Genomic DNA, 27,439 nt, shown 5'->3' on the forward strand with positions numbered 1-27,439 from the left:
GGCGTCCGCGTTTTGCTGAGAGATCTTTGTGCAGCAACTGTGCCATGCGTTTCGAAACCACAGAAGTTCTGGTAAGCACATCAGCCGCTTTAACTGTTTTTGCGATTTGTATAGCTCAGAGTTTGTAGTTGGAACAACAATGGCTGACGTCTGTCGTTTGGAATGAGTGCATGTTTTTTTTTTTTTTTTGTGGGGGGCGGATCGGCCCTAAAACGGGCTGAACTCGGTTCTTTACGCGGCCGTGTGCACCGAGCCTCTATTAATAGCAGAAATTAAACTACAGTCAAACGTTACTGCACAGTTTTCACTGTTGTTTTAACATTATCCTCCACTTTCCGAGTTAACGATGCGTTGGTTTGGACAGTAGGCGGGGCTGTTACTCAATTGACCGTGTGAAGTCTGTTTAACAATCACGAACAAACTCTAAAATTAATCTTGGCCGTATCGTTACTAATTTTTGGCATGTTCTACGTAAAATGTAGCCCCCCCCCCCACCTTTTGGAAGCTGGTGAACATCTGCTGGACAAAGACCTCAGATGTGAGATTTGAATTTCACTGCAAAAAATTTATATAAATTGCAGGTAATCATTAAAGTGCCAAATCAGGAGTCACTTCAAAGCAAAATGCACACGTCAAGTCTAAAGTAGAGCTGCCCAAATTATTTGACAGGTTCATAAATGAATCTGGGTGCAGGGCCACGGGCCAAAAGTAAACACATGCATTTACTCACATGGACAACATTTTTTGGATTATGAAGTAATACAAACAATATTGTACTGTATGGTAAATCTGTCCGGAGGAGGCAGGAGTTTCTGAAAAACTAAGTGACAGTGCAAGAAGATGAGTGAGGAAAGCCACCAAGACACCCATGACAACTCTGAAGAAGTTACATGTGTCTGTGGCTCCGATTGGAGAAACTGCACACAACGTAACTTTTAACTGTTGCATCACCAGTTCTACGGCTGGAGTGGCACAGAGAAGGATTTTCTTAAAAAGATGTGTTTGCTACAGTTTACCAGAAGGTACATGAGAGATGCAAGCCTGGATTTGATCTGCCTTGTGTGAAAATCCTTCTTTGCTCCTCTTCACTATGAAGCTGTGAGTGGTGGTGCAACGGGACAAAAGTTGCATTCTGCACAGTTTCTCCAATCACAGCCACAGAAATCTGTCACTTCTTCAGAGTTTTCTTGGGTGATTTAAATGTTGCATCACCTCCACCTGGTTAAAAACATCTGATTACCCCATATTGGGCTGTAAGGTGATTCACAAATCTTGATCATGTGTTTTACTGTTGGGTTTTTAGTTTGTTTCTGTAGTTTTTGAATAAAGTTGGGGGAATAATGTTCACACACGATCACATGACAAAAACATGGTGCTGTTTGATTCAGTGTGTTATGCTTCTGCTGTATGGTACTCTTTTTATGAAGTATTTAAATAGTATCTTCTTGTTTTGGGTGTTCCCGTTAGGGGTCGTCACAGCAGATCAATCGTTTCCATCTCACTCTGTCCTCTGTATCTTCCTCTGTCACACCAACCACCTGCATGTCCTCCCTCAGCACGTCCATAAACCTCCTCTTATAAAGTATCTAAATATCTGTTTTGTTATTTTGAACTCTCGATCGCCCTCTAGAAATCCAATGGAGAAAATAACTGAGAAACTTCTGCTGGAGAAAGGCTCTCCAAAAACCACTGAACTGGAGGAGATCAAGACACTGAAGTAAGTGGACGGACGGAATGCTTTTCTCCTTACAGCAGTGTGGATGTTAGATTTGTATGTGCTTAAGTACAGTTTTTTGTTTGTTTTTTTTTCACTGTTTTTACTTTTCTGACCTCCTTGCATTTTTCTGCTTCACACTCTTCACTATTTGCTTTCTTGGTGAATAGCACCAGACCTGAAAATAATTCTAGGGGGAAACGTAGCTGCACGTGGAGTTTGTGAAGTATTTTGTACTCCTGACTGTCATCTTCCTGCTATGCAGTCTGTCGAAGTTGGGGTTGAGGCTCCAGGACTTGCCGGTTAGACTGCTGTCCCGCCTGCGCTCCCTGCAGAGGTGCAATCTGTCTGGAAACAAACTGCACGAATTCCCCCGCAACCTGAATCTTCCTGAGCTCCGATACCTGGACCTCAGCGACAACCAGATGGAGGATGTTACCACACTGGGCTCTCTGAGCAGTCTGGAAGAGCTCAAGATGGAGGATAATATTTATATCGTGGTGAGAAATTGTCTCATGTTTGTGCTGACTGCTGATTTTACTTTTTGAAAATATTTGCAACTTAAAGAGGGAGGGAGGAAGGCGCGAGTGCTCTGCCAAGACAGAAAAGGGGTTGACTAGTGGTCAGTTTTGGGAATGCATATGCCAGCCTTCAAAAGAAGGTAGAAGTGGTGTCCAGTGGGCCGCCCCCTTGGTGGATGTAAAACAGGAAGAATAAAACTATAAACATGCCAAATTCTTCTTTTTCCACAATACGATTAACACTTTTCAGCAAGTTCTGGTGATTTTGATCAAACTGTTCACAGGTTATCATTCTTGTATCTCTTCTTCAGGTGAGTGATAATTACAAGCTGATGGTTTTGTTGCCAAACCTGAGGATTTACAACGGAAAAGATATCGGCACCACTGCAAACCACTTACGCTACGTCTACAGCGAGAACCTAAAGACCAGGGTATGGAATTCATTATGCCTTTTGAAAATTTTCCCACTTGTCCTATCATGGGTTTCAATGACCACAGATCGGAACAGAAGAAGGCCGGGTTTTGATTAGACCCATGTGGGTTTTCTGAGGGGAGAGATTCATGCTCTAGTTCAGATGTGCTTGACAGTGAAAGTATTGTGACATCACGTTGATGGTAGCTTCACTGTGAAGAGATATACTCTTTACCACTTCATGTAACTCTCTCCAAAATTCTTCTTTCTCCTTTGTCTCATAATCCACTTTGGGGGGGGGGCATATGTGCTGATGACATCTATCGTCATCACAGGTATAGCGCAGTCCCGTAGCCTGATGGCCGTCGGAGCAGTAGATGTTAGAGTTCCACCACTTCCTCTGATGATTTCTGGTCATTGGTTTAATGGGATTCTAACCACTTGGCCATGGCACTGCCCCCGCTAACCTTGCTATCGTGTAGATTTAGATTATATGTTGTGAAAATTTTAAACTGCTGGAGTACAAATTTCTTTGATCAGAGATGTCAATAGCTGCAGTCAGTCATCACGGTTGTCACACTACTTTACCAAATACAAGATAAACCTTTAGTGGAATAACAGATCATATGGGATCCATACAGTGATGGGCATAGTTCCGATAACCGATAATTATCGAAGATAATGTTTTCATTATCAGATTATCTTTTTAGATAACTTTAAAAACCATTATCGGACTAATTATCTTGCGATAAATTTTTGTCCGATAATTTTTAGACCGATGATGTGGTAAATAAAGCTGAACAGCTACAAACTGAAATATACCTGTTAAATGTTTCGTAGCTGATGTGTAGTTCTACCCTCTGCAAAACAGAGAACAGCTGCTTCTAGAAGAAACGGCTGTATCCTCCGCAGGCAAAGGAGAACTGGTTCTGGTGCACGATTTATGTTCTCACACACATTGTATGTTCAAAAACCACATGTCAGACTCGTGTTTCCAGAAGCAAAACGTAAATGGAAACTTCTCTTTTTCCAAACTTAATTTACAAAAACTCTCGATGGGAGTACGGAGCCCAGGAGAGGTCACTTAAAGTGATATTTTTTTCTGGCCATGATAATTTGTGCGCACGTTTTCCTTTACTTGAGCCCACGAATTAATAAAGTGTGTTCTCAAATTAATAAAACATATACACATTTTCCTGGCCGTGTTAATTTGTGCGCACGTTTCCTTTAATTGAGCCTTCAAATTAATAAAACGTGCACACGTTTTCCTTTCCTTCAAAATGAACTTCATAATATGACCTAAATTGTCATCCTCACGACGGGAAGACGCTTCGCCCTCAGCATCCTTTTTAATGTGCTTAAACTCCAGATGATGTCATGCTGGGAAGCTGGAGTTCTCTGTATGTCCTTGTGCGCCCAAACCATGATGATACACTCTGACCAGATCAATTTCTCATGGGGAAATGTATTACACTGTCACCTGGTTTGTTGGCTAATAGCCAACATTTATGTATCAAGACAATATTGAGTGCACGTTTTACAAATTGTGGCTACGTTTAAGTAGATCGTGCCCTTGTTTTACTCAAACAATGCTTAAAACGTGCGCACAACATCATAAAATGAGCGCACAATATAATAAAATGAGCGCACATTCTCTCCACATGCAAAACATTTGCGATGACACTTCCAGGGCTCCGTAAAAATGCCCGTTTTTACAAATAAAAAAGTGGAATATTTTACAGAGCGCATTTATCTTTAAACACCAACACACGACACACATCACATTAACGTGTTGGTTTACATAATGAATGACTCACCCAATCAGCGTTTAGCAGAGACACATTTTACCCAGAATCCTTTGCGATCTGTCTGTGTTTGTTACAAAACTTCAGAATTAGTGCATTATTCAACATTAAAAGATATATGTTATATTTTAACTTTGTACAAATGACAGAATTGACATTAATGGAGTTATTCTATCAGTATTCATTTTATTTATACACCAAACCATAACTCAGCATTGCTTTATTTTCCAAGACATCCCCCTAACGGGAGCATTGTGATTGGGTAGAGAGCTGAGCTTTGCGGCTCCTCTCAGCTTGCTTCTGTGCTTGAAGCCATGTAGTAAACAAGAGCTTCCAGCAGGGGGCAGGATGTTCAAAGACAGAAGTGCTGACTTATTGTTTGGGTCTGTTGTCGCTTTTGATGCTACCAGAAGCGATCGTGGTGTTAAAACTCAAATTGTCGGTTATCTGTAACTTCCGATACGTTTTGGAGTGGTTTATCATTTTATCTTTATTAAAGATAACTTTTCAGTTAGATTATCTGTTATTGAAGTTAATTTTTTGGTTATCTGTGCCCACCACTGGATCCATATAAGTAAACATATGACCCGCAGATAGTTGACAACTATTATTAAGCTGACATGATAGTGTTCTGTTGGAGATTGTTGCCGAGAGTCTTTTTTGTTGTTTTAGATAATTGCAGTTTGGGAGAAGAGCTTCTCTCTCCCAGAGAAGGTGACTGCAGAGAACATGGTCATTTTAGAGAAAAAGTTTGTTAGCGCTGCACGCCAGCAGGTTAAGTATGGACCCAACTCAGTCAGCGACTTCACCAAGTGGAGGGTAAGTTCAAGATGTGAACACATTGTGACACATTGGACTTTTGTTTTCAAGCACGTTTCTCTTGTTTTTGGTGACTGTCTTCATACGCTGGTTGTTAGGTGGAGATTATGGCGAAGGAATACCTGCGCTCTCTGACAGGACAAATGCAGGAAACGGGCAGCACAGGATTCATGGACAAGAACGAGAACGGTGTAAGAGTTCAGAGGACTTCAACGCTAACCCCCCCAAAAAAAGTGTATTTCAGTTGTGTTCCTCTGGCACTAGCCATAAGGAGAATATTGGTGTGCTAATTGACTGATTAATTGATTTGGTTTAAAGTTTATACTGTGCATTTTCTTTGTGATGCAGAATGTCCCACTGTCAGCCAAGAGGAAGCCAACTGCATCACCTGTAGATGCTGGGGTAAGTCTAACGCCCCGCAAAAAACTGCGAGCAGATCTTCCAGCATCGCCAGCTGATGATGGCACCCAGAGGTCCAGCTGTCGAAGACTCACACCTCACAGGCAAACCCAGACAGTCAGTCCCAGGCTCATCCCCCGCAAGACTGTTCAGTGCCCCTCCACCACAGCCAGAGGACAGTCAGCCGGAGCAAAGACACCCAGGAAAAGTTCTAAAGCTCAGAAGGATCTAGAAGATGATGACATTCTGAAAAAGGACATCAGTTCTACAGAGCTGCACAGAGATGGTGACGTGCTGCCCAGAATAAAGAGCTACAACACCATAAAGGTGAGTTATGTTCTCAGCAATGTATTAAACCCACACTGTAAGTTCACGGCACGGTGGATTAGTGCTTAGCACTGTTGTTGCACAGCAAGAAGGACTGGGTTTTGATTCCACCCTTGTGGGTTTGAGCTGATTAGCTTGTGGAAGAGCAGTGAGAGATGGAATGTGTGTTAGTCAGGTGGTACCAGGACCGGGTTGAGAATCACTGACCCAAACAGTCAAGTAGGAAACGTAATGGACTCATGAAGTCGAATCACCACAGTCACTTGACTGTTCTGCTCCTTAGAAACATACCCCAAAGGTCCATAGTCCCCGTAGAGTCCTCATATGTCCACAGTGGGACATATGAGGACAGTGAGATGCTTCTCTCACAGTACAGTGAGCATACATCCAATTCACATGATCAGTATGACAAACATCAACTGATCGAGGCTGCCATCAATGTCTAGAAAACAGAAACAAACACAAAAAACCAAACAGTTTGGTGATATCAGTGACTTACAGCCTCAGAGTTGTTGCAAGTGATATGGAGCCAGATTTGAGTTGCTTTAAGACTTGCCAAAAACTGATTCGAAACATTTACGTGTAAAAGCTGACATTCCAGACTGTCTTCTCATAGTCATCTTTTGATGTCAAAACCAAATGTGTCACATAAAAACAGCCAAAACAAATGAATGTGTTTCTTTAGTAGATGTTGTCGTACAATAAACTTCGTATGAATGAGAACATTTCAACATCCATCACTCCAGATTTATGTAATGGTGAGAAGATGGCTTCAGAGTCTGTCTTTTAATTCAAGTATCTGCCTTTTATTTGTCCTGCAGCCTGTGTGTCTGAAACCTCTCCACGTCCTGCAGTGCCACAGTAAGCAGGACAGCTGTGAGGACTTGTCCACACAGCTGTGGGCCTGTGCTTTCCAGACGCTGTCAGACCAGAGCAACGGTACAGCTCAACCCAGCTAAGACCATATTTAATATTTATTCAAGGTTCTGAAAATACGAACTGACAGAGGATTGCTGAACAATGCCCCCCCCCCCCCCCCCCCCCCAAGATGGACTCAATTCAATGCATTAAGTCAGTCTGTAGCAAACCCATAGCTAGAATAAGTCGATGGCTGTCTGTCTAAAAGATTCCCTTTACAGACACAAACCATACAAGGCTGATGCCTTAGTCCCACCACTTGAGCCATTGGCCCAAATGATCAGACAAGACACCTCAATAACAGGAATAAAAATTAATAAACAGAAGCATGCTAAGTGTTTTTGCGGATGATATTATGATCTACTTAAATAATCCAGTGAGTTAATTTTAGCAGTTCACGCAGATTCTTGAAAAATTTGGCTTATAGTCAGGCTATAAAGTAAATATACATAAAACTTAATCTCATGCTTAACTGTTCATCAAACCAACAACTTAAGGAATGTAAAATAATCTGGGATGCAAAATCAGTTAAATACTTGGTATAAACATCATTTAAGAGCTTTCCAAAACCATATAAAAGCAACTGAATATATTGACAAAAACATAAGGGACTATATGGAAAGATGGTTCACTTGTCCATTGGGATTAAATGACAGGAGAAATGTGGTAAAAATGAACATTGTGCCACATCTGTTATTGATTCTTATCTCTGCCTATACATATACCAAAAGATCAGTTCTCTAAATGGGATAAGTGCATATCAAGATTTGTACGGGAAGGTAAATGACCTAGAATACACATATATACCACACTACAGTGATCTAAAGACAAAGGGGGAATGGCACTCCTGCCTGTAAAAGAATATTTTACATTGCAATTAGCAATTATTTTACATTGCAATTAGGACAGTTAATCTACCAGTGTAATGAAGGCTATGTAGCTTGATGGAAAGATATTGAAGTTTCTAGATTCAAAGACCCAATTCAAACATGTATCGGGGAAAGGGAGCCCCCCCCCCCCCACACACACACACACATATATATATAAAAGAGGAACATAATCCTAATCCACTGATTTCCTTTACATTAGATATACGGTATTCCATGGTGGAACAACTAAAAAATAGGGAAGGAAATTTGTCTACTAAAATTAATTGCGTTTGATGACAAATTTACACCAAGAAAATTTGATGATACATTTAAATGTTGGACCAAAAAAGAATGACAGCAATATGCACAATTATTAATGAAGGTGAAATGAAAAGCTTTCAAGAAATAATAATAAAAAAAATACATATGATCTGACTAATCAGGACTTGTTCAGATATTTACAAATGAGGGACTGTTACATTAAAACGAATGAAAATAATAAACTACACCCTGTTACAAAGCTACTTGTACAAGCTTATAGTACTATTATACTGAAAACTGTGTTAGCTTTATATTCTTGCTTAATGGATTCTAGAACAGATTCAACATTAAATGTTAAAACTAAATCGTACAGGGAGCTGGATGAGAAGGTTCCAACTGTTTTGGGTGGATGTTCACTCAGCTCTCTGACATATTGGGATTTATACAACACCTCAATAGATCCTTGTCATTTGATTGGTGGTTTGTATGTCACGTCATATGGATCATTCATCCCATTCGCAATTTTGGTTCCATTTACCGTGCAATTTTGGTTTGCACACTGCGACCGCTGTGCGCTCACACTAGTGGTGACAGTGCTTAGCTCAAAACAAATATGGCGGGGTTTGTTTTTGTGACCAATAACAATTTGAATGACCTTATTGATTGTGCTCATTCTTCTAACACACAAAAAAACAAAACAAATCCAGTACGCTGTAAGCCGTCTGGAGGCATTTGCAGTATTCACTGGGATGTCTGGCTGAAGTACAAGCTCTGTCTGATGAAGAGCTCAACAAATTTCTGTCAAGATTTTTTTCGCTGGACTGAGGAAAGCAGACGGCAGTCTATAAACAAAGAAGTCAGTGCACGGCATGGTCGGCATCAGGTATGGAATACATTGTCAGGATGGTTTTTGAACTGTTTGTGCAAGTTGACTGAGAACAGTTTTGGATTGGAGTGTTATTTAAAGTTCGTACTGGAGTGTTTGGAATGTCTTGACATCAAAGGACCAGTGACATACACCAAAATGTAACTCCCTTTTTCACTAGTTTAGAAAATTAATAAAATATCAAATGACAAGGATCTGTTTTTAGGTGTTATATAAAACAAATAATGATTTATTTTTTTTCATTCGTGCGATGGTAAGAATATTTCACGAAGTGGAAGATGAAATGTGCCATTCAACTAGGGGTCATTTTGGTGGCCATTATTAAATTAGGCACCATCTTGGATTTCAGAGATGCTTTAAAATGGATCCATTGTGATTGGAGCATTTCAATGTAAAAAGTAATTTTTCAGTAGGTTATTTCGGTGACCATCTTGCAAAATGGCCGCATTCTTGGATTTTTCAAGTAGCCAGTCGACCAGATTTGTTAAGTACCCTCTTGGGAATCATCATACTAAATTTGGTGTTTGTACCAGTATTTGCATGATTTTGCTGCAAAATTTATATTATTTGCACCACGATAATCTGTTAATGTTGAAATGCAGACATGAATGTGTGTCCTATTTACTTGGTCATATGTATAAGCTCCAGCAGCACGGTGGCTTAGTGGTTAGCACTGTTTCCTCACAGACGGTCATGGGTTCGATTACCACCTGTGGAGTTAGAGTGTTCTGCCCGTGCTTGCGTGGGTTCCCTCCGGGTGCTCTGGCTTCCTCCCACATCCAAAGACATGCAGGTTAGGTGAATTGGAAACTTTGAATTGTCCATAGGTGTGTGTGTATTTGTTTGTCTATATGTGGCCCTGCGACAGACTGGCGTCTTTCCATGGTGTACCCTGCTTTGCGCTCTATGACTGCTGAGATAGGCTCCAACCCCCTGCGACCCTTAATTGGACTAAGCGGTCTTGTCCTTTGTTTGGAAACAGGTGGTGGTGGAGGAAACCATTTGGTTGCTACCTGTGGTGGAGACTCTCTTTGTGTAATCGACTGTGAAACTGGGATGGTGATGAAGAAGTACAAAATTCCTGGAGAGGTTTGTGACTATTATTGTAGTTCTGCACGATTTAATGGGAACATGTTATGTACAGTTTTTATGGTACATGTGAAATAAATAAGCACCAGTGCTTAGTAACTAGTCACTGTGATGAGGAGCACAATGAACATCTATGATGTATAAATAGGTATAGCAGCCTACACACAGGTACTGTGAGAGACATGTTGACTCTTTCCCCACTGAATACTGGCGTTCTTCAGGGATGTGCTCTGGTTCCTACTTTTGTTTGCATGGACTGAGGTTTGGGGAAACTAAAAATCCCTTTGTTGGTGAGAAACAGTTTACTGACCCTCACGGATGATGATGTGATCACTATATGAGATGGGGAGACAAGCCACATTAGAAGCACAGCATCTTCAGCTTTCCATGGAAAGCAGTGTTGTTAATTTTCTTGAGGCTATTGATTGCGTCTTGCCCGAGTTGCTCCACCTATTCCGCATCACCACTTCAGCTTGAAGGCTCTCCACCAAACCAATAACGAATGTGCTCCGCGGTGCCGTATCATTACAGACAGAATCTGCTGCTAAAATGCAGAAATTGATCAACTATTGTGCAGCACTACCAGAGCCGGAGTGTGGCTATAGATTACTGGCAAACGGTTCCTGTGCTGACTGGACTAATGGTGGCTGGGTGAAGCAGGAACGGGAAACTCTGCTGATGGTGAACTGCCCATCGGAGTGATGTGTGAGTTTGGAGACTTGTGTAGAAAGCTGTTATCTGGCCCAGTGTAGGTTGGCTATTGTTCATGTTGTCTGAGCAGAGTGTCCTGGGAGGATAAATCCTTGTAGATTGAGTTTGTCCCTGCTGAGTCCCTGATGTTGGCCAGATTGTTCTGTTATTAAACAGGAGGCAGATAAGATGGACTCAAACTGCAAGAGGCAGCTGAATAAAAGATAAATTACAAAATTTGTGGTGAATTGCAATGCTTGATTGAGGCACAGGAAATGGTGACACTGGTGGGGTTGGTTGGTTGATCTGCCAGGACCAGGTGGGATGCCATTGGAGCTGGTGGTGACTACAGACTAAAAACAAAAAACAGGAGATGAGCAAAATTAGTGACGGGTGACAAAACGCATGCAGGAAAGTTAAGCAGCAAGACCGGGAACCAAGAACTAAAAGGTCAGAGGCCATGATATCACAGGTAGACAGAGTAATCTTGATGATGGTGGGCTGAAGATACTGTCAGGTGATGAGGTGCAGGTGTATACAATGAACAGCTCCACTGACGAGGCCAGGAGGCGTGGGGGCGAAAGAGGCAGCAGGGACGATCAAACTGTACAGGAACCACAACAGTAGTAGTGTCGCACAGGTGGCTGTAGGTCAATGGTCACCAACCACACCACGGTTTTTGTGTTTGAACTTTCTTGTCAAATGCAATGTCTTTGCTGTCACATTAATGTATAACTGTGATTGTGTCATGCATTTGTTTGTGCATTCTTTGTTTGCGTCATGTGACTGTAGCAGCTGTTTGTTGTCTGCTCACAACAGGAGTTTTTCTCATTGGCCTGGACCACGGTGTTGATGTTCAGGGAAGGCGGAGCTTCATCCCAACAATGCAGCGTTCTGGCAGCTGGTGGGAAGAGAGGAATTGTCAAACTGATCCACCCAAGAAACAATACGGCCTACGGAGAGTTCCGAGCCAGCCGCAAGGCCCTGGCTATCCTCCGGTTCAGCCCCTGCCAGGGGAGCTTCCTTTTCAGTAAGTAGTGATTCCTGATTATTTGGATTTTTAAATTGATGATTTTGTCAGTATCTTACTTTTTAAGCAGACAAAATTCACTCAAATCATTACAGGCTAAATATCTTGATGTTGTGTTTCTTATTTCCACTGAACCAAAAACATCCTGAACTGTGATTTTTGTGCCTGTTGCACCACCTATTTTAGGACATACAAGTCAGTTTGGACTATAAGTTGTGAGACCTCCCAAACTAGTTAAAAACATGCAGGTTATAGTCTGGAAAATAAGGATTTATTAGGCATAACCTCCATTTGTATAAAAGTACCTCCATTTTCAGAACCCATAAGGAATTGAAGAAACTAAATCAATTTTTAGTCTTGATTGATGGGACATGCTTGGCCTGAGCAAAGATATAAGCTTTGGGGTCTTGATTTGTTCCATGTGTGGTCTTATCGGTTCTTTGTTGTCATGCAGCGGGTTCGTACGATAACAAGATTGTGATGTGGGACATTGGAGGAGTGGACAGCAAGTACAACTACAAAGTAATGTAAGTATGCTTGTATCAACCAGTTTATTACGTTCCTGTCTGGTCGCATGCGGTATTCTCCCCAAAAAACAATTTTGCAATAGAAGGACCTGTAATGTACAGTGATCACTTTAATGTGTTTGGAAACATCCATTCTTGGCCATCAGTCTCTAATGGGTTTGGTTTAGTTTGCCTTTAATGAGTTAGGATTAATGTGTTTGAGTTAGGTCTAGTGGTTATAAGTTAAAACAATATTAAATACCTCGAAAGGGGCATTTAAGAGGCACTCAGTCTTTGATCTGAAAGTCCTAAGTTCTGGATACGATTGATTAAACGTCTGTCTTCAACTGGACACATGACAAACAACTGGTGTAATATTTACAGATTTGTTTGCATATGTACAGGTACAAACAAATGTGACTGAAATTTTGACAATATAGGTAATGATTCATAACTTTATTACTGAGACAATATGTTGATAATGACGTGATTAAAAAGAACAAGGGACTAAATATAGAAATTAATAAGAATAAACCTGGATGGAATTTAGCAGGGAATTTTGAGTTCATGAATTGTTGCTATTATTAGGAAAATTTTCCAATGAAAGCTACTTTGCATCAGTGACAGCAAAGACCACCAGAATAGTTGAAGGCTCACTTATCTGGCTTCTTTGGATTGGGCAGAGTGACAAGGTTTGCGTCGATTCCTGGTTAGCCTTTTTCTGGCCTTTTTAATTCACCTTCATCAAGGTAAACCCACCGGATCTTCCAGAGGACTACAGGCTTGGATCCAACTCATTTTCCCAGCAGGACCAAACATGATAATGCAGTGGTTCCATAGGTGTTTGGTTCACCAACTGACCCAGGATGAAGGTTTCGGTGTTTGCTGTAAAAAAAAAAAAAAAAAAAAAAAAAATGCTCTGGCGGCTTCCAAAACTTGTGGAAAATCAATTTAAAGTCTTTGTACAAATTTAGAAAAAGTTGAAAGCTTGCCAAAGGAAGTTGTGGAGAAAAATTAAAGTTAACAAAAACACTTTTGGCATTAATCAGAAAATGAAGAATTTGGAGGCTCGCAAATTTGTTGTTAATATGAAAAACTCAGGAAGTTGTCTTCAAAATGCAGAGGACTTGACTCATGCCTTAAAAGTTATTAAAAACATGCATCAAACAATAGAAGTTAATTAGAAGTAACAATAATGTAATAGCGAACAAACCAGACCCAATTTTGTTCAATTTACATAAATAAAACATATGATTCTGTTAACATACACCATTAATTGTACTGTTGTCTATAAATCTGTTGAATTGAAAAACAATAAATAATGGTAATTCGCCACAATTAAATGTTTTTTTTGTTGTTGTTGTTTTTTTTAATTGTCACACTTTTGTGACATTACTTAACCTTCTTTAGTGTAACATAACCTACCATAAATGTAAAACCTTCAACTAGTGGAGCTTAGGACCAGTTGGAAGTTTCTGCTTTGGGGGTTGTGGATGAGATTCTTGAAATGACAGTTTAATGAGGCCCGTTTTCTTCTATTTTGTCCTTTTTAGTCAGCTGGTGGTGTTTGAGGCAACTGCCACCCCTCTGCATCTCTGCTTCCCACCTTCCTCACCAAAAACTCACCTTCTGGCTGCCTGTGAGGACGGCCTGCATTGTTACAACACGCAACCCGGAGCTAACCGCACCATGAAGAGGTCAGTGTCCCAGCATGACCTTTGGTTTAAATAGTTACTATGCAGAATATAAAGTACATTAACTACCGTATTTTCCTGTCTCTAAGTTGCATTGGTTTTTAAACATATTTTTGAGATGTGGTGCTACCGCTTCATACAAGAAGCAACATGAATTTAATTAGAGCATTATAACTCAAGCACTGCATTATACATGTAAACGTTTGTGCACACTTGAGCTTTACAGGTCATATTTTTTTTTAAATGACATAAAAAAAAATTACAGGCTTTTTATATAAAAATGTTTAAGATGATGCCCTTTAACCTCAGTGAAAATTAATCTCTACATTGTGAATTCAATAAAAATCAAAGCCAAAATGATGGTGTTTATAAGTAAGTGCACCTTTTATTATAAGAGATGTAAACCATCACTTTTACATCCAGTCTCCTTCAGATATGATCCAGCACACACACGCCTCAATGTTCAGAACTCCAGCAAGTGACGGCTATTTCTGGGGAGTGGAGATTTCTAGTAGCCTACTTCGTTTACTGGTAACCAGAACGTAGGGCGATACCATAGTGGCACCAGCATGAGGTTTCTGACCTGAACTGGCAGCAGTACCAACAATTGGGCAGTACAGTCTCTTTTGAGGGTGGGCACTAAAGGGGTAAAATATGATGCATATGAAGTAATTTCTCTACTTCTGGGGGGGAAAAAACACTGCATTTTCTGAGATTTTTGGGCAAATTACATGCAAACAAAGTGAAAATGCAAAGAAAAAGTGACGATGCGGTGCAAAGTGGACATGTGTTGCAACAGATGTGTCGAGGCGAGAGAATGCAGCTACTCTGGTTAGCTGTGTAGGGTAACACTTACCGGCACAACCTTTCCCATTTGCCTCGTCTTCCCTTCTCCACTGGGAACCGAAAAAAACTGCACTTTTCGCAACTGCTTTGGTGATTGCAGCCTAAAACAAAACAGCACACCATTTATCCCTTAGAATTGATGCTGTTTATGAAAAGAGACTAATCCCCGGGTGGAGTGTGGGAGTGTCAACACAAACCATTCAAAGGATGGGGGTTTCAGTGGAAACCATTTTAAATCAGCACATTGTAAACTGGCAGGTCCGCTAGGTGACAGTGAGTATGCTTTTAAATTTACTGAGCCGGGTTGAATGGTTTGTGCTGAAACTCCCACACTCCACCCGGGGATTCTCTGCCGTGTTCGTGCCAGCTGTCCCCTATGTGGTCAAATCCTGCGATACCATGTAGGGGGTCAAACGAGACTGTGCTGCCCTATTAGTTTTATATATTTCAATTCAGTTGCAAAATGAAAGTTTCAAAATACACTTTGCAGTGGCTCATTAAACTTTGGAATTTGGCTTCCCTAATTACCTAGTGTGTACATTTACCATATTGCAGCTGTACTCCCTGTACATGTACTTTGGACAGGGATAGTACGCTCGAGTGGACTAATGATCGGACGTTATTTTCAGGTTTAATTTAAATCATATGGGCTTTTTGTGTGCTTCACTGTATATCCATCGCCTTATTAATGACATGGTTTGTTTTTATTTTTATTTTCTGTGTCTGTTTATGACTTTATCAGGGTTTTAATTTGATGCGTGCTTTATGCCAACTAAACAATATAAATATATCGATCCAGTGCTGTAAAAGTGATGTAACTTGTACTTTTATTCGGAGAAGTAAGCGGTAAATGAGCGATAGCTGTACAGATACTTTGTTCTTCTCACCAGGTCTAAAGTGATGGAAATCACTTTTCCCCTTTATGAGAAGGAAGATAAAGACCACAACTACCACACTGTTGATGGCTTGAGTTTTGTGACTGATGACATTGTGGGTAAGTGAGGCTTTGCAGTCTTCTTCAGTGCCAGTCATTCATTTTCTGTACTTGCTTACTCCAGTTAAGGGTCACGCAGGGCTGGAGCCTATCCCAGCAGTCACGAGGCAAGAGGCAGGGTACACCAGGGACAGGACGTCAGTCTGTCACAGGACCACATATAGACGGACAGACACACACACATGCACGATTTAGAGTCACCAGTAGGTCTTTAGAAGTGGGTGTAAGCTGGAGAATCAGTCTGTCCGTTTGACAGGCTCATTCACACTGCCACTAAACTAAGTGCAAAAAAAAACCAAAACAAAAAAACCCCACCACATGTTGATGGGCTATTTCATTTTCCAGGATCTCAAAGTTCCCCACCCAAAAGGAGCAAATGGGCCTTTTTTTGTGAGGGACCTTCCACTTTTCATTTAATGGTGGATGTTTATGGACAGTTCTGCGTGGAGTGAAGACAAAAAAAACAAAAAACAAAAAAACAAAACTGGAAATGGGTATTTTACACTGATCTACAATTTTCTTCATATATTACACTCCTTTGGTGAACCCATTCCTACCTCCAAAACAGTTTGTTCACACAAATAAAGGTGTTTTTTCAAGAAAGGGTTGAAGAACTTTCTAAAAATGTTTCCTTTTTTTCACATTTTGAGCCAAAATACAGTGTTCTTGATCAGTTAAATGTGACATATATTCTGAAAGCTGATGATAAAAAGCTGATAACAGAAAAATGTAGCTTAAAATGTGGATTACTTAAAGTCTGTGGAGGAAAAAAAAACAACCTAGAAATACCTCTGGGGTCTACATAAGCCCAGAGGGGGAGGGGGAACAATAAAAAAAAAAAAGCCATACCTTCTTCACCAAAGGTCCTCAAGTACAGTGGAGGGTGCTGTGCGTCCTGGAACAAAAAAAAAAAATAAAATAAAAAAATCACCTCTAACAGCAAACAGACCTAGTGGTAGTTCAGAGTAAGAACAGCAGAGGGCACTATGAGTCCATAACAAAAATTCACCTCTGAAGGTGAAAACAGAAGTCTTACAAACTGTCAGAGGATACTCGAGAGGTCTTGTTAAACATGGAAGCGAGGAGTGACGGGATGCTGGACTTGCAAAAGAACGCAGTTGCTGGGTGACGCCAACATAGAGGAACTATCTGTATAGCAAACAAAACGGCATAGAACAAAACGACACATGCCAACTGTGAAACCAACTTTCATGACTTGGTTTTTCAGCCAGGTACTAATGAGGACCTACTCTGGTGGCCACAAGGCAGAATGGTTGCTGCCCTTCTATAGACTGGGCAATCAAAACTAGAATAACTACCAGTGGGTTGACTATATCCACTGTTGAAATCATACTGTAAAAGGGCTGCTGTCTACAAATCAGCTGAACCCATCTGATGGTGTTGAGCAGTACATGTAAATGTGTGTTTCAATGAAATGATACGAACACAAATTTACAGTGGGGCCTAAAAGTATTTACTCAGCCCCTGATTGTCCAAGTTCTCCTACTTAAGAAGATGAGAGAGGTCTGTAATTTTCAACATAGGTACACTTCAATTATGAGAGACAAAATGGGGGGAAAAAAATCCAGAAAATCACATTGTAGGATTTTTAAAGAGTTAAATATCTTCCATATAAATATTTTCTTGACCTGTACATTTGTTTTCAGAGCTCTCTATGATATTAAGTGGCCTTCCTTCATTAAATATTATTTTGTGCATAACCATAAAATTCATAATTATCCGACCAGCCAGGCTGCACATTTGCATTTACCTTTGCATAGAGCGACTTGTTATCAGCATCACATTAGTTATCATGACGTTAAATCTTGGAATGATACGGTACATCTTGTAAATCCATCTATCACCTTAAATATACACATATATATTATATACATATAAAAGTGGACTAAAAGCAAAAATTCTGCTGGAGTATTTACAATGACTTGTTATAATCTGGATAAAATGGTGTAATTCTGTTGTATTCTGTTATGTTTGCTTTGTTTGGGAGTGGGTTCTTTATAAGCCTTTTTGGCTTCCACCACTCCCTTGCACATTACTTATATTGTATTTTTTTTCTCTCTCTCTCTCTTATTGTTTTATGTACATACATTATTTTTGTATGAGTTTTATTTAGTGCTAAATAAACAAATAAAAAAAATCAAATAAAAATTTATTTGTAAATTATGGTGGAAAATAAGCATTTGGTCACCCACAAACAAGCAAGATTTTTGGCTCTCACAGACCTGTAACTTCTTCTTTAAGAAGCTCTTCTGTCCTCCACCTGTTACCTGTATTAATGGCACCTGTTTGAACTTGTTATCTGCATAAAAGATACCTGTCCACAGCCTCAAACAGTCAGACTCCAAACTCAACCATGGCCAAGACCAAAGAGCTGTCGAAGGACACCAGGAAGAAAATTGTAGACCTGCACCAGGCTGGGAAGAGTGAATCTGCAACAGTCAAGCAGGTTGGTGTGAATAAATCAACTGTGGGAGCAATTGTAAGAAAATGGAAGACATACAAGACCATTGATAATCTCCCTCAATCTGGGGCTCCACGCAAGATCTCATCCAGTGGTGTCAAAATGATCATGAGACCGGTGAACAAAAATCCCAGAACTACATGGAGGGACCTGATGAATGACCTGTAGAGAGCTGGGACTAAAGTAACAAAGGCTAAACACTACGCAGAGAGGGACTCAAATCATGCAGTGCCAAGCATGTCCCCCTGCTTAAGCCAGTACGTGTCCAGGCCCGTCTGAAGTTTGCCAGAGAGCATATGGATGATCCAGAAGAGGATTGGGAGAATATCATGTTGTCAGATGAAACCAAAATAGAACTTTTTGGTAAAAACTCAACTCGTTGTGTTTGGAGGAAGAAGAATGCTGAGTTGCATTCCAAGAACACCATATCTACTGTGAAGGATGGGGGTGGAAACATCATGCTTTGGGGCTGTATTTCTGCAAAGGGGACAGGACAACTGATTTGTGTTAAGGGAAGAATGAACGTGGCCATGTATCGTGAGATTTTAAGCCAAAACCTCCTTCCATCAGTGAGCGCATTGAAGATGCAACGTGGCTGGGTCTTCCAGCATGACAATGATCCCAAACACACTGCTCGGGCAACGAAGGAGTGGCTCCGTAAAAAGCATTTCAAGGTCCTGGAGTGGCCCAAGCCAGTCTCCAGACCTCAACCCCATAGAAAATTTGTTGAGGGAGTTGAAAGTCCATGTTGCCCAGCAACAGCCCCAAAACATCACTGCTCTAGAGATCTGCATGGAGGAATGGGCCAAAATACCAGCTACAGTGTGTGCAAACCGGGTGAAGACTTATAGGAAATGTTTGACCTCTGTCATTACCAACAAAGATTATGTTACAAAGTACTGAGTTGAACTTTTGTTTTTGACCAAATACTTATTTTCCACCATAATTTACAAATACGAAATAAAATACTCGGAAATTCTTTAAAAGTCCTACAATGTGATTTCCTGGATTTTTTTTTTCTCATTTTGTCTCTCATAGTTGAAGTGTACCTATGATGAAAATTACAGACCTCTCTCATCTTTCTAAGTAGGAGAACTTACACAGTCAGGGACTGACTAAATACTTTTTTACCCCAATGTATATGGGATGTGCTGAAAGATGATCGTGGAGGGGGTTTTCCCCTTGTTGAACATTGTTAGAAAACTGTGTTCACACTTTAGATACAACTAGCAATACTGCTACAAACAAGGGTCATATGCAAGACAGGAGACTGGTAGCCTCAGGTTTGCTGTGTGGAAGAGTCGATTTCGGGACCTTCACCAAACATCAAGAAAATGCTTCATAGTCATAACAGTTATAGCGGTTACTACTCCCCACTCGTGATTCATGGTTCTTTGTTCATCAGTCATAGTCAAGATTCCCATTTCTTCCATTTCTCTCTTCAGCATCCAAGAACTACACACAGCCTTCCATTTATTTGTGGAGCTGGAGCAGAACCAAAGCTCTGCGGCCCAACAAGAACCAAACCGTGTCCGCTGTGGTCCTGGCTGAGCTGCAGTGGGCCCGCACTGAAGTACCCTACTTGGCTCTCAACACGTGCCCCAGTAAGTCCATTTTTCAGTTGGAAATCAGCTCTTCAACTATAGATACCGTGTTTTTGCACAGGTCAAAAAATGTCTGTTTAAGAGAGCAAAAAATAAAAGTATAAGTTTCACTGGCGTACGAGTTGCGTTTTCAGCTTCATGCAACCAGAAGCAAAATGAATTTAATAGCCACATTTTTTTTTATTTATAGGTACACATGGGGTTAAGGAGCACAGCTAACGAGCTAATTAATTTCACTATACTAGGCATAAAGTGCAAGTAAACTGCTTCTTTCAACCACTGATCAGATGAATGTACATCTCAATGAAATGTTTGAACACGTGGTGTATCGTTTATTCATTTATAACAAAACACCAGTTTAGCAATCAGAAACTAAGAGCTAATGAATGTTTTTGTTAGAACTGCAAAACGCAAAAAATTGCTTTGATCATATGTGAGGTCAGCGTGCAATGCAAGGAAATGTTTGAAAACCTTTTAGTACATTTTTCAAAGAAACTCACCATTAATTTTGTTCATCTTGTACTTCTTTCAAATCAGAAAAAAAATCCTCTATACATCATTCAAAATTTTTGTCTTCAGTTAAAAAAAACCATTATGGGATTTCTTCAGAACAAGGAACTTTTTTTTCCTTTTGTTATCATATTCTTGATGTTCTTTGACTTCCACTTCCTGTTTAAGAAGATACCCTCTGCTAAAAGATTAGCCTAAGGCAGATCAGTAACTTAAGGACAAGGATTGTGGGATTTGGATCAGTTGCTCTTGAGAAAGTTTGTAATTCTCATGTTGCTCAATGCTTAAAGATGATCTCATGGATGAAGTTCAAATGGAGGGATATGAGCTGTATTTTGTAAACAGAAGATATAAAAAAGGCGGTGGTATTGCTCTGTATACAAAAACAGATCTGATGTGTACAATTGTTGAAGAAATGACAATTATGAATGATGTCATAGAAATTGTAACAGTGGAACTTGTACATGAAACATCTAAGAATATTTTAATTAGTTGTGTATACAGAGCACCAGATTCTTGTGTTGTGAAATTTACAGATAAAATAATTGAATTATTCCATCAAATTAAAAACAAAACGCTTTTTATGTGTGGGGACTTTAATATTAACATAGAAAGCTCCAGCTGCCAAAGATTAAGTGATTTTGTGAATTCAATGTATAGTTTGGGGTTATTCCCCTTGATAACAAAACCAACCAGAATTACATCGCAAAGTGCAACGGTAATTGATAATATATTTACAAACAGAACAGATGAAATTATTAAGAATGGGATCTTCATGACAGATATTAGCGACCATTTACCAATTTTTTCAATATTTAAATATAAAAATAGGTACAACAAAAAAACTGATATAAACTTTAAAAGAGATAAGTCAGTAAAAGCCTTAGAGGCATTAAAATATGACCTTAAAAATCAAAACTGGGAAGAAGTTTATGTCAGTGATGTTAATGTAGCATATAACTCATTTATGAAAATATTGATGAAATCATACAATAAAAATGGTAAATTAATTGAAATTAGTAAGAAAAGAGTAAATAAACCATGGCTGACAAAGGGAATAAAAAATGCTTGTGCAAAGAAAAACTATTTATACAGGTGCTTTTTAAAATTGCAAACAAAGGAATCAGAACATAAATACAAAAAATATAAAAATAAACTATTAACAATAATTAGGAAACAAAAAAAAGATTATTACAGTGAAAAACTAAATAAGAGTAAAGATAATATGAGGGTAACATGGGGAATTATAAAAAGTGTGATTGATAGTGATGGAACGAAAGAAACTATTCCAAATTACTTTGTTAAGGAAAATAAAGAGATGTATGATATAAAAGAAGTTGCAAATGGGTTTAATGATTATTTTTCAAATGTAGGGTCAAGTCTGGTGGGAAATAAACCAATAATAGAAGATAAATTATGTACATTGGTAAATACGGTCAATAGTATTTTCCTGGACAATGTGGAAAAAGATGAAATAAGAAATATTGTAAAAAACTGTGTAAGCAAAAGATCAACTGACCATGAAGATTTAGACATGATGACTGTAAAAAGTATAATAGAAATTGTTATTGAACCATTTACTTATATTTGTAATCTGTCTCTGTCAACTGGGGTTTTTCCAGATGAAATGAAAATTGCGAAGGTAGTCCCATTATATAAAAATGGAGACAAACATAATTTTTCTAATTACAGGCCAGTATCATTGCTTCCACAGTTTTCTAAAATTATGGAAAAAGTTTTTGTAACAAGATTGGATAAATTTATTGAGAAACATCATATTTTAAATAATGCTCAGTATGGATTCAGAACAAAACATTCGACAGCTATGGCAATTATGGAACTAATAGAGAAAATATCAACAACAATAGATAATAAGGATTATTTTGTAAGTATTTTTATTGACCTGAAAAAGGCTTTTGATGTTATAGACCACTCAAGATTGCTCCACAAGTTACAACAATATGGAATAAGAGGTGTTGCACATCAGTGGGTAAAAAGCTACTTAGAAAATAGAAAACAGTTTGTTCAGATAAATAATACCAAATCAGAATTGTGTAACATTATTTATGGAGTACCACAAGGATCGGTACTTGGACCCAAACTGTTTATTTTGTATATCAATGATTTTGTGAATGTATCCAATGTGCTTGGCAGCATTTTATTTGCTGATGATACAACGCTGTTTTACTCTGGATCAGATATACAGGAAGTAGCACAAGTGATAAATACAGAGTTGGAAAAAGTTAAACATTGGTTTGATATAAACAGATTGTCACTAAATATTAATAAGACAAATTTCATATTGTTTAATGATAGAGCGAAAGAAAATAATGTGTCATTACAAATAGATGGAATGGATATACGAAGGGTAAAAGAAATGAAATTTTTAGGAGTCATGATTGATGAAGATCTTACATGGAAGTCACACATAAATTACATAAAAGGAAAAATAGCAAAAGCCATTGCTGTTTTGCATAAAGTAAAATATTCATTAAATAGTTATGGTTTATTAACATTGTACAATTCATTGATTGTCCCATATTTAACTTACTGTGTAGAAATCTGGGGATCAACATATACAACCTATATACAACCTTTATTTATTTTGCAGAAAAGAGCTTTAAAAGTGATTAGTAACAGTGGTTTTAGAGATCCATCTAATCCATTGTTTATTAAGTATAGGGTACTTAAATTTCATGATTTAGTTGATTTGAAAATATTACAAACGATGTACCAAGTTAATAAAAATACTTTACCAACAAACATTCAAAATATGTTTGAAAAAAGAGTAAGTAGTTATAAATTGAAAGGAATAGAAGTCTTTAAAAAACCAAGATTTAGAACCAAAGTAAAGGAAAGGAGTATTGCAGTAAATGGTGTCAAATTATGGAACAATCTTAATAAAGAAATTAAAGAATTAAGGTCGCTTAAATTATTTAAAAAACATATTAAATTAGATGTATTAAGTAAGTATGAAACTATGAAGTAAGTCAGTGGGCTGCAAGAAAGTCAAAAAAAAAAAAAAAGTAAACTGTTAATAATGTTTGGAGTGTCTTAAGTTTAAATGTAACCTGTCAGTGATGTAATCTATTAATTTCTGGTCATAATTATGAAATGGGTCAGTGGTATGTGACAAGTTAAAGAAATGCAATCTGTTAAATAATGTTGACTATGATGCTGTATATTGAAAGATTGTATTGTTAAAAGGGGCAGAAATCATAAGACTTGTTCTTCTTTCTGCTCCTTTTCATTCTGGTATTGTGGTGCTTTTGTTTTTTGCTTTTCTGTTTTTCTTTTAAATGAATGAAATAAATATTAAAAAGAAAGAAAAAGAAATGTGTGTGTAAAATTATTTTTCGCTTTATTTTTTTCCTTGCCTATTTTTGATTGTAAACCTTTATTACACTTATAAAACACAAAAGCACAGGTTGTCCTGAAAAAAAAGAGACATAAAACCTGATTGTGAGATGCAGGGAGAGCTGTTAACAGCAATAATAAAACATTTATGCCAGGCAAGTCCCTTCGGCTGCTCCCTTGTTTGCACTCGGGGTCGCCACATCAAATCCAAGGTGGATCTGCATGTTGAATTGGCACAGGTTTTACACCGGATGCCCTTCGTGACGCAACTCCACATTACATGGAGAAATGTGGCAGGGGTGGGATTTGAACCCGGAGCCTTCTGAACTGAAACCAAGCGCATTAACCACTTGGCCACCACCCCTTATGCCAGGCGAGTGAACTGTCCAAAAAATGCCCTCGGACCCCAGAGGGTTAACGTGCGTGAGAGAAGGTGACGTATGTAAAGCCCACTGAGCATCTGCATCAAGTGGAAATGTGATATGGAAATGCAATCCAGTGGGCATTTACAATCATTCTCACTCAGAAATGTAACAGTTCAGTGAAAGAAAGGGAACCCCATTATTGCCCGTTGAGCTGTCTTGAAAACGACGTTTTTAAAAAGTCTTGTTGACGCTAGAAGTAGTAGTTAAGTCCAGTACAGGTGCTTATCTCTGGACACTGTAGCAATATCTTGATTTTGTGCTTCTAACGTCTTATTTCAGTCACTGCACTGGTGTTTTTCGTACCTCTGCTGTTCACTTATGCTTTACCGTTACATTAAACACGTTTTAACCTCTCTACAGGATATTCCTATGTGGTGTGTGGAGATGACAAAGGCAGACTGTGGACATACCAAACTGGCAACCTCTTCCAGAAAGGCAGTTACCAGTCTGGGAAAACCATTCATCCCACTGAGGTATCTGTCATTCTCACTCTCTGTTTGTCCAGTGTGAGCTGGACTGCTACAACAGTTATCAGGTTCATAAAAAGCAGCTTGAGAGTCTCAGAAGACAAAATTTGAGGACTTTGTGGGTGTAATGTCAACAATGGTTTGACTTGATGCTTGTAAAATAGGCGGAACTCACTGTCGCAATTCAGTGGCTACACACTTCTCAGGCTGGAATTGTCATACGTGGTGTGACTGGGGTTGAGTCACTAAAATCAGTTATTTAGTCATGTTTTAGTCAACTAAGTCTTAATTTTTGTCTAGTTTTAGTCAAAAGAACTGCATGTATTTCAGCTGCGACATTTTAGTCTTTCTGATCAAGAGATTTCTGGCTAGACTAGACTCTTATTGTCATTCAGTAAAAAAAAACAAAAAACAGTTGCTGTCACAGAATGAAATATTGATACACTGCACAAATATATAAAAACAGAGTAAAAGTCCAAAGTGTGTGATAGTGATAAATTGCGTTGGGGGCAAAACAAACAAACAAAAAAAATTGATAATTGATCATTTCAGTCAATAGAGTGTTTCACTTCACACAATTGAAATAATGAATATTATTATATGGCTGAGAGGCTACATATCCAGACCGGTTACCATGGCAATCAGTCCACAATGTGCATTTTTGTTAAAAACCAGGAAGCTAAAAACACAATTCGAAAAACCAAGTTGGACGTGAACGTACTCCATAAATAGCATCGGAAAAAAAAAAAAAACACACAGATTGAAAGCTTACCAGCTAATGACCGGACCATCTGTTAACAAGTTCTTCATGGAGGTGAAGAAAGTGATACTCTGTTAATAATCCTTTATTATCTGACAAAAATACACCTGAATGATGGAAGGTTTGTGGTGTTTTTCCCCACTAATTTTAAATCCACAAGTCTTCACATCAGATAGAATTATTTTATTTTAGGTGTTTCTGGGTTCAACATTCATAATTGGTCCAATATTGGTTTAAGGTACAAAAAGGTGGTGGCCAAGTGATTAATGCGCTTGTTTCCAGTGTGGAAGGTTCCCAGTTCAAACTCATTCTCCGCGTACTGTGGAGTTGTGTCAGGAAGGGCATCCGGCGTAAAACTTGTGCCATTTCAGCATGCGAGTTCACCTCAAACCCAGAGTTAAAAACAAGGGAGAAGCCAAAAGGACTTACTACTGGACTTAGCGTGCAAACATCATCAGTGCTAAACAACTACACAATGAAAGCTGTAAAACCTCAAAGTAAACTACTTATGGTCACCACTGAGTGGAGTAAAATATCAGAAGTGTTTTGCAGCATGCAGAGGATCCCTGCAGAGGTCCATGTGTGTTAAACTTTTAAAAACTGATTATACAGGCAGCGACTTACCTTAGCCTTCTTACTGTTCTAAGTCCATAGAGGTTGATTGTCTCAGAGACTCACTCCTGCTTACCAACAACACAGAATGAGCCCCTCAGTGACCAGTTGACTAGTCTGAGCAACTCCTACTAGCTGGGTTGCTGTGTGCAGTAAATCATTTCTCTTTGTAGTTGTGAGCTTATTAGCCAGATCAAGTGTTTTATTTGTTCCCTGTGATATCAGATCACCTGTTTTTAATAGAATAAGATTCGATCAAAGAAGTAGGTCCTTCAGGAGTCCGGGGTCAGTTGTGATGCCATACCTGGTGTAAAAGATCCCGTTCTATTTGAGGCATACTGTTTTCCTCCAGTTATACACAGTTTCTTTGACCACAGCAGAATGAACGTTAATGCTGCCAGCAGATGAATGTTGGACACGTCTTTATTTTCAGTAACTGTCATATTTAATGTTTTACTCTGAGATTAATCCTGGATATTTTTCTTTGGGTTCCCAGGTCCTGGAGTGGCCATCACCCATAAGGAAGGACTTAAGTCAGGTGGAGGGGCCGTCCATCAACTGTGTGGCCATGGACCCTGAGCTCCACTACCTGGTGGCCCTGAGCGACAAGAATATGGTGATCGTGTGGAAGAGAGTGGAGTCCTCCTGAGCGCTGTGATCCGGTCCTCCTCCTGGACACTCTGATCTGGTCCTCCTCCTAGACACATGCTATAATGGCTTTGAGACTCTGCCAGCATTTGTCAAAGTGACACTGAAAGTACGTTGGACATTATCAGTTTCAAAACTGAAGAGAAAATGTTTTTATGGGGTACAATGTGTCTGAATACAGAGTCCCTCACAGGTCCTAATAGGGATTTTATGCAGTGTTTCCAAATCCTGGTCCTTGGGAGTCAAAGCACTTCACATTTTCCATTTGTCACTAAACTAATCAGATCAGCTCAGTTAGCGGTTTATTAACTAAACTCACCTGAGTGAGCTGATCTACTCTGATTAGTTCAGGGACAAATAGAAACTGTCAAGTGCTTTGGGTCCCAAGGACCAGGGTTTGGAGCCACGGTGGTAGTGTGCACTAACTGGGGGTTTAACTGTTGGTTCTTCCACGTCAGTCCTCTGGCTGACTTGGACAAAGTCGGCCACTGCAAGAACATGAACCTCTGTTTAGTTGTGCTGTTTGTAAAGATAAATAAGTGAATGCAAATGGAGATCATGTCTTTATCTCCTGTTCAGAAGAACAACAGAGTGGTTTTACTCTGCATAAACGACAGTCCTGAATGAGGGCTTCAGCAGTCAGCTGACACACTGTGACTAAATAAAAAACATTTAGTCTACAGCTTTTGCAAACTCCTCTGGGTATAACTGGTCGATTAAAATCTATCTTTACCTCAAGATGGTGAACACTAAATCTTAATTTAGTGTAATTTTGTACTGAACATTTCAGACAT

At 39.2% G+C, this 27,439-nt stretch overlaps 1 protein-coding gene across 2 annotated transcripts; it reads left to right on the forward strand.

The window, feature by feature from the left end:
- Positions 1–3: 3 nt before the first annotated feature.
- On the forward strand, positions 4–27,439 carry lrwd1 (leucine-rich repeats and WD repeat domain containing 1). 2 transcript variants are annotated; one of them, XM_034177809.1, is made up of 16 exons: positions 4–71; positions 1,631–1,717; positions 1,980–2,214; positions 2,547–2,666; positions 5,125–5,271; positions 5,370–5,462; positions 5,620–5,997; positions 6,819–6,936; positions 9,914–10,020; positions 11,530–11,740; positions 12,195–12,267; positions 13,800–13,943; positions 15,677–15,780; positions 19,708–19,866; positions 24,519–24,631; positions 26,494–27,439. In XM_034177809.1, exons 2-16 carry the CDS (start codon positions 1,638–1,640, stop codon positions 26,644–26,646), a joined length of 2,235 nt encoding a protein of 744 aa, XP_034033700.1. In that variant the 5' UTR covers positions 4–71; positions 1,631–1,637; the 3' UTR covers positions 26,647–27,439. The 2 variants fall into 2 exon arrangements, with proteins under 2 accessions (XP_034033700.1, XP_034033699.1); XM_034177808.1 differs by lacking the exon at positions 4–71 and having other exon boundaries at positions 1,621–1,717; positions 5,370–5,494; positions 5,616–5,997.

The sequence above is a fragment of the Thalassophryne amazonica genome, chromosome 9 (assembly GCF_902500255.1).
Source record: "Thalassophryne amazonica chromosome 9, fThaAma1.1, whole genome shotgun sequence".
NCBI classification, from domain to species: domain Eukaryota; kingdom Metazoa; phylum Chordata; class Actinopteri; order Batrachoidiformes; family Batrachoididae; genus Thalassophryne; species Thalassophryne amazonica.

Bases quoted from the DNA above. Each gene is read 5' to 3' on its own strand.
- lrwd1 (XM_034177808.1), top strand. From the start codon at position 1,638: ATGGAGAAAATAACTGAGAAACTTCTGCTGGAGAAAGGCTCTCCAAAA. The intron at 10,021-11,529 runs GTTTGTGACTAT...TGCTCACAACAG, and splicing joins AGTACAAAATTCCTGGAGAG to GAGTTTTTCTCATTGGCCTG. The intron at 13,944-15,676 runs GTCAGTGTCCCA...TCTTCTCACCAG, and splicing joins GCTAACCGCACCATGAAGAG to GTCTAAAGTGATGGAAATCA.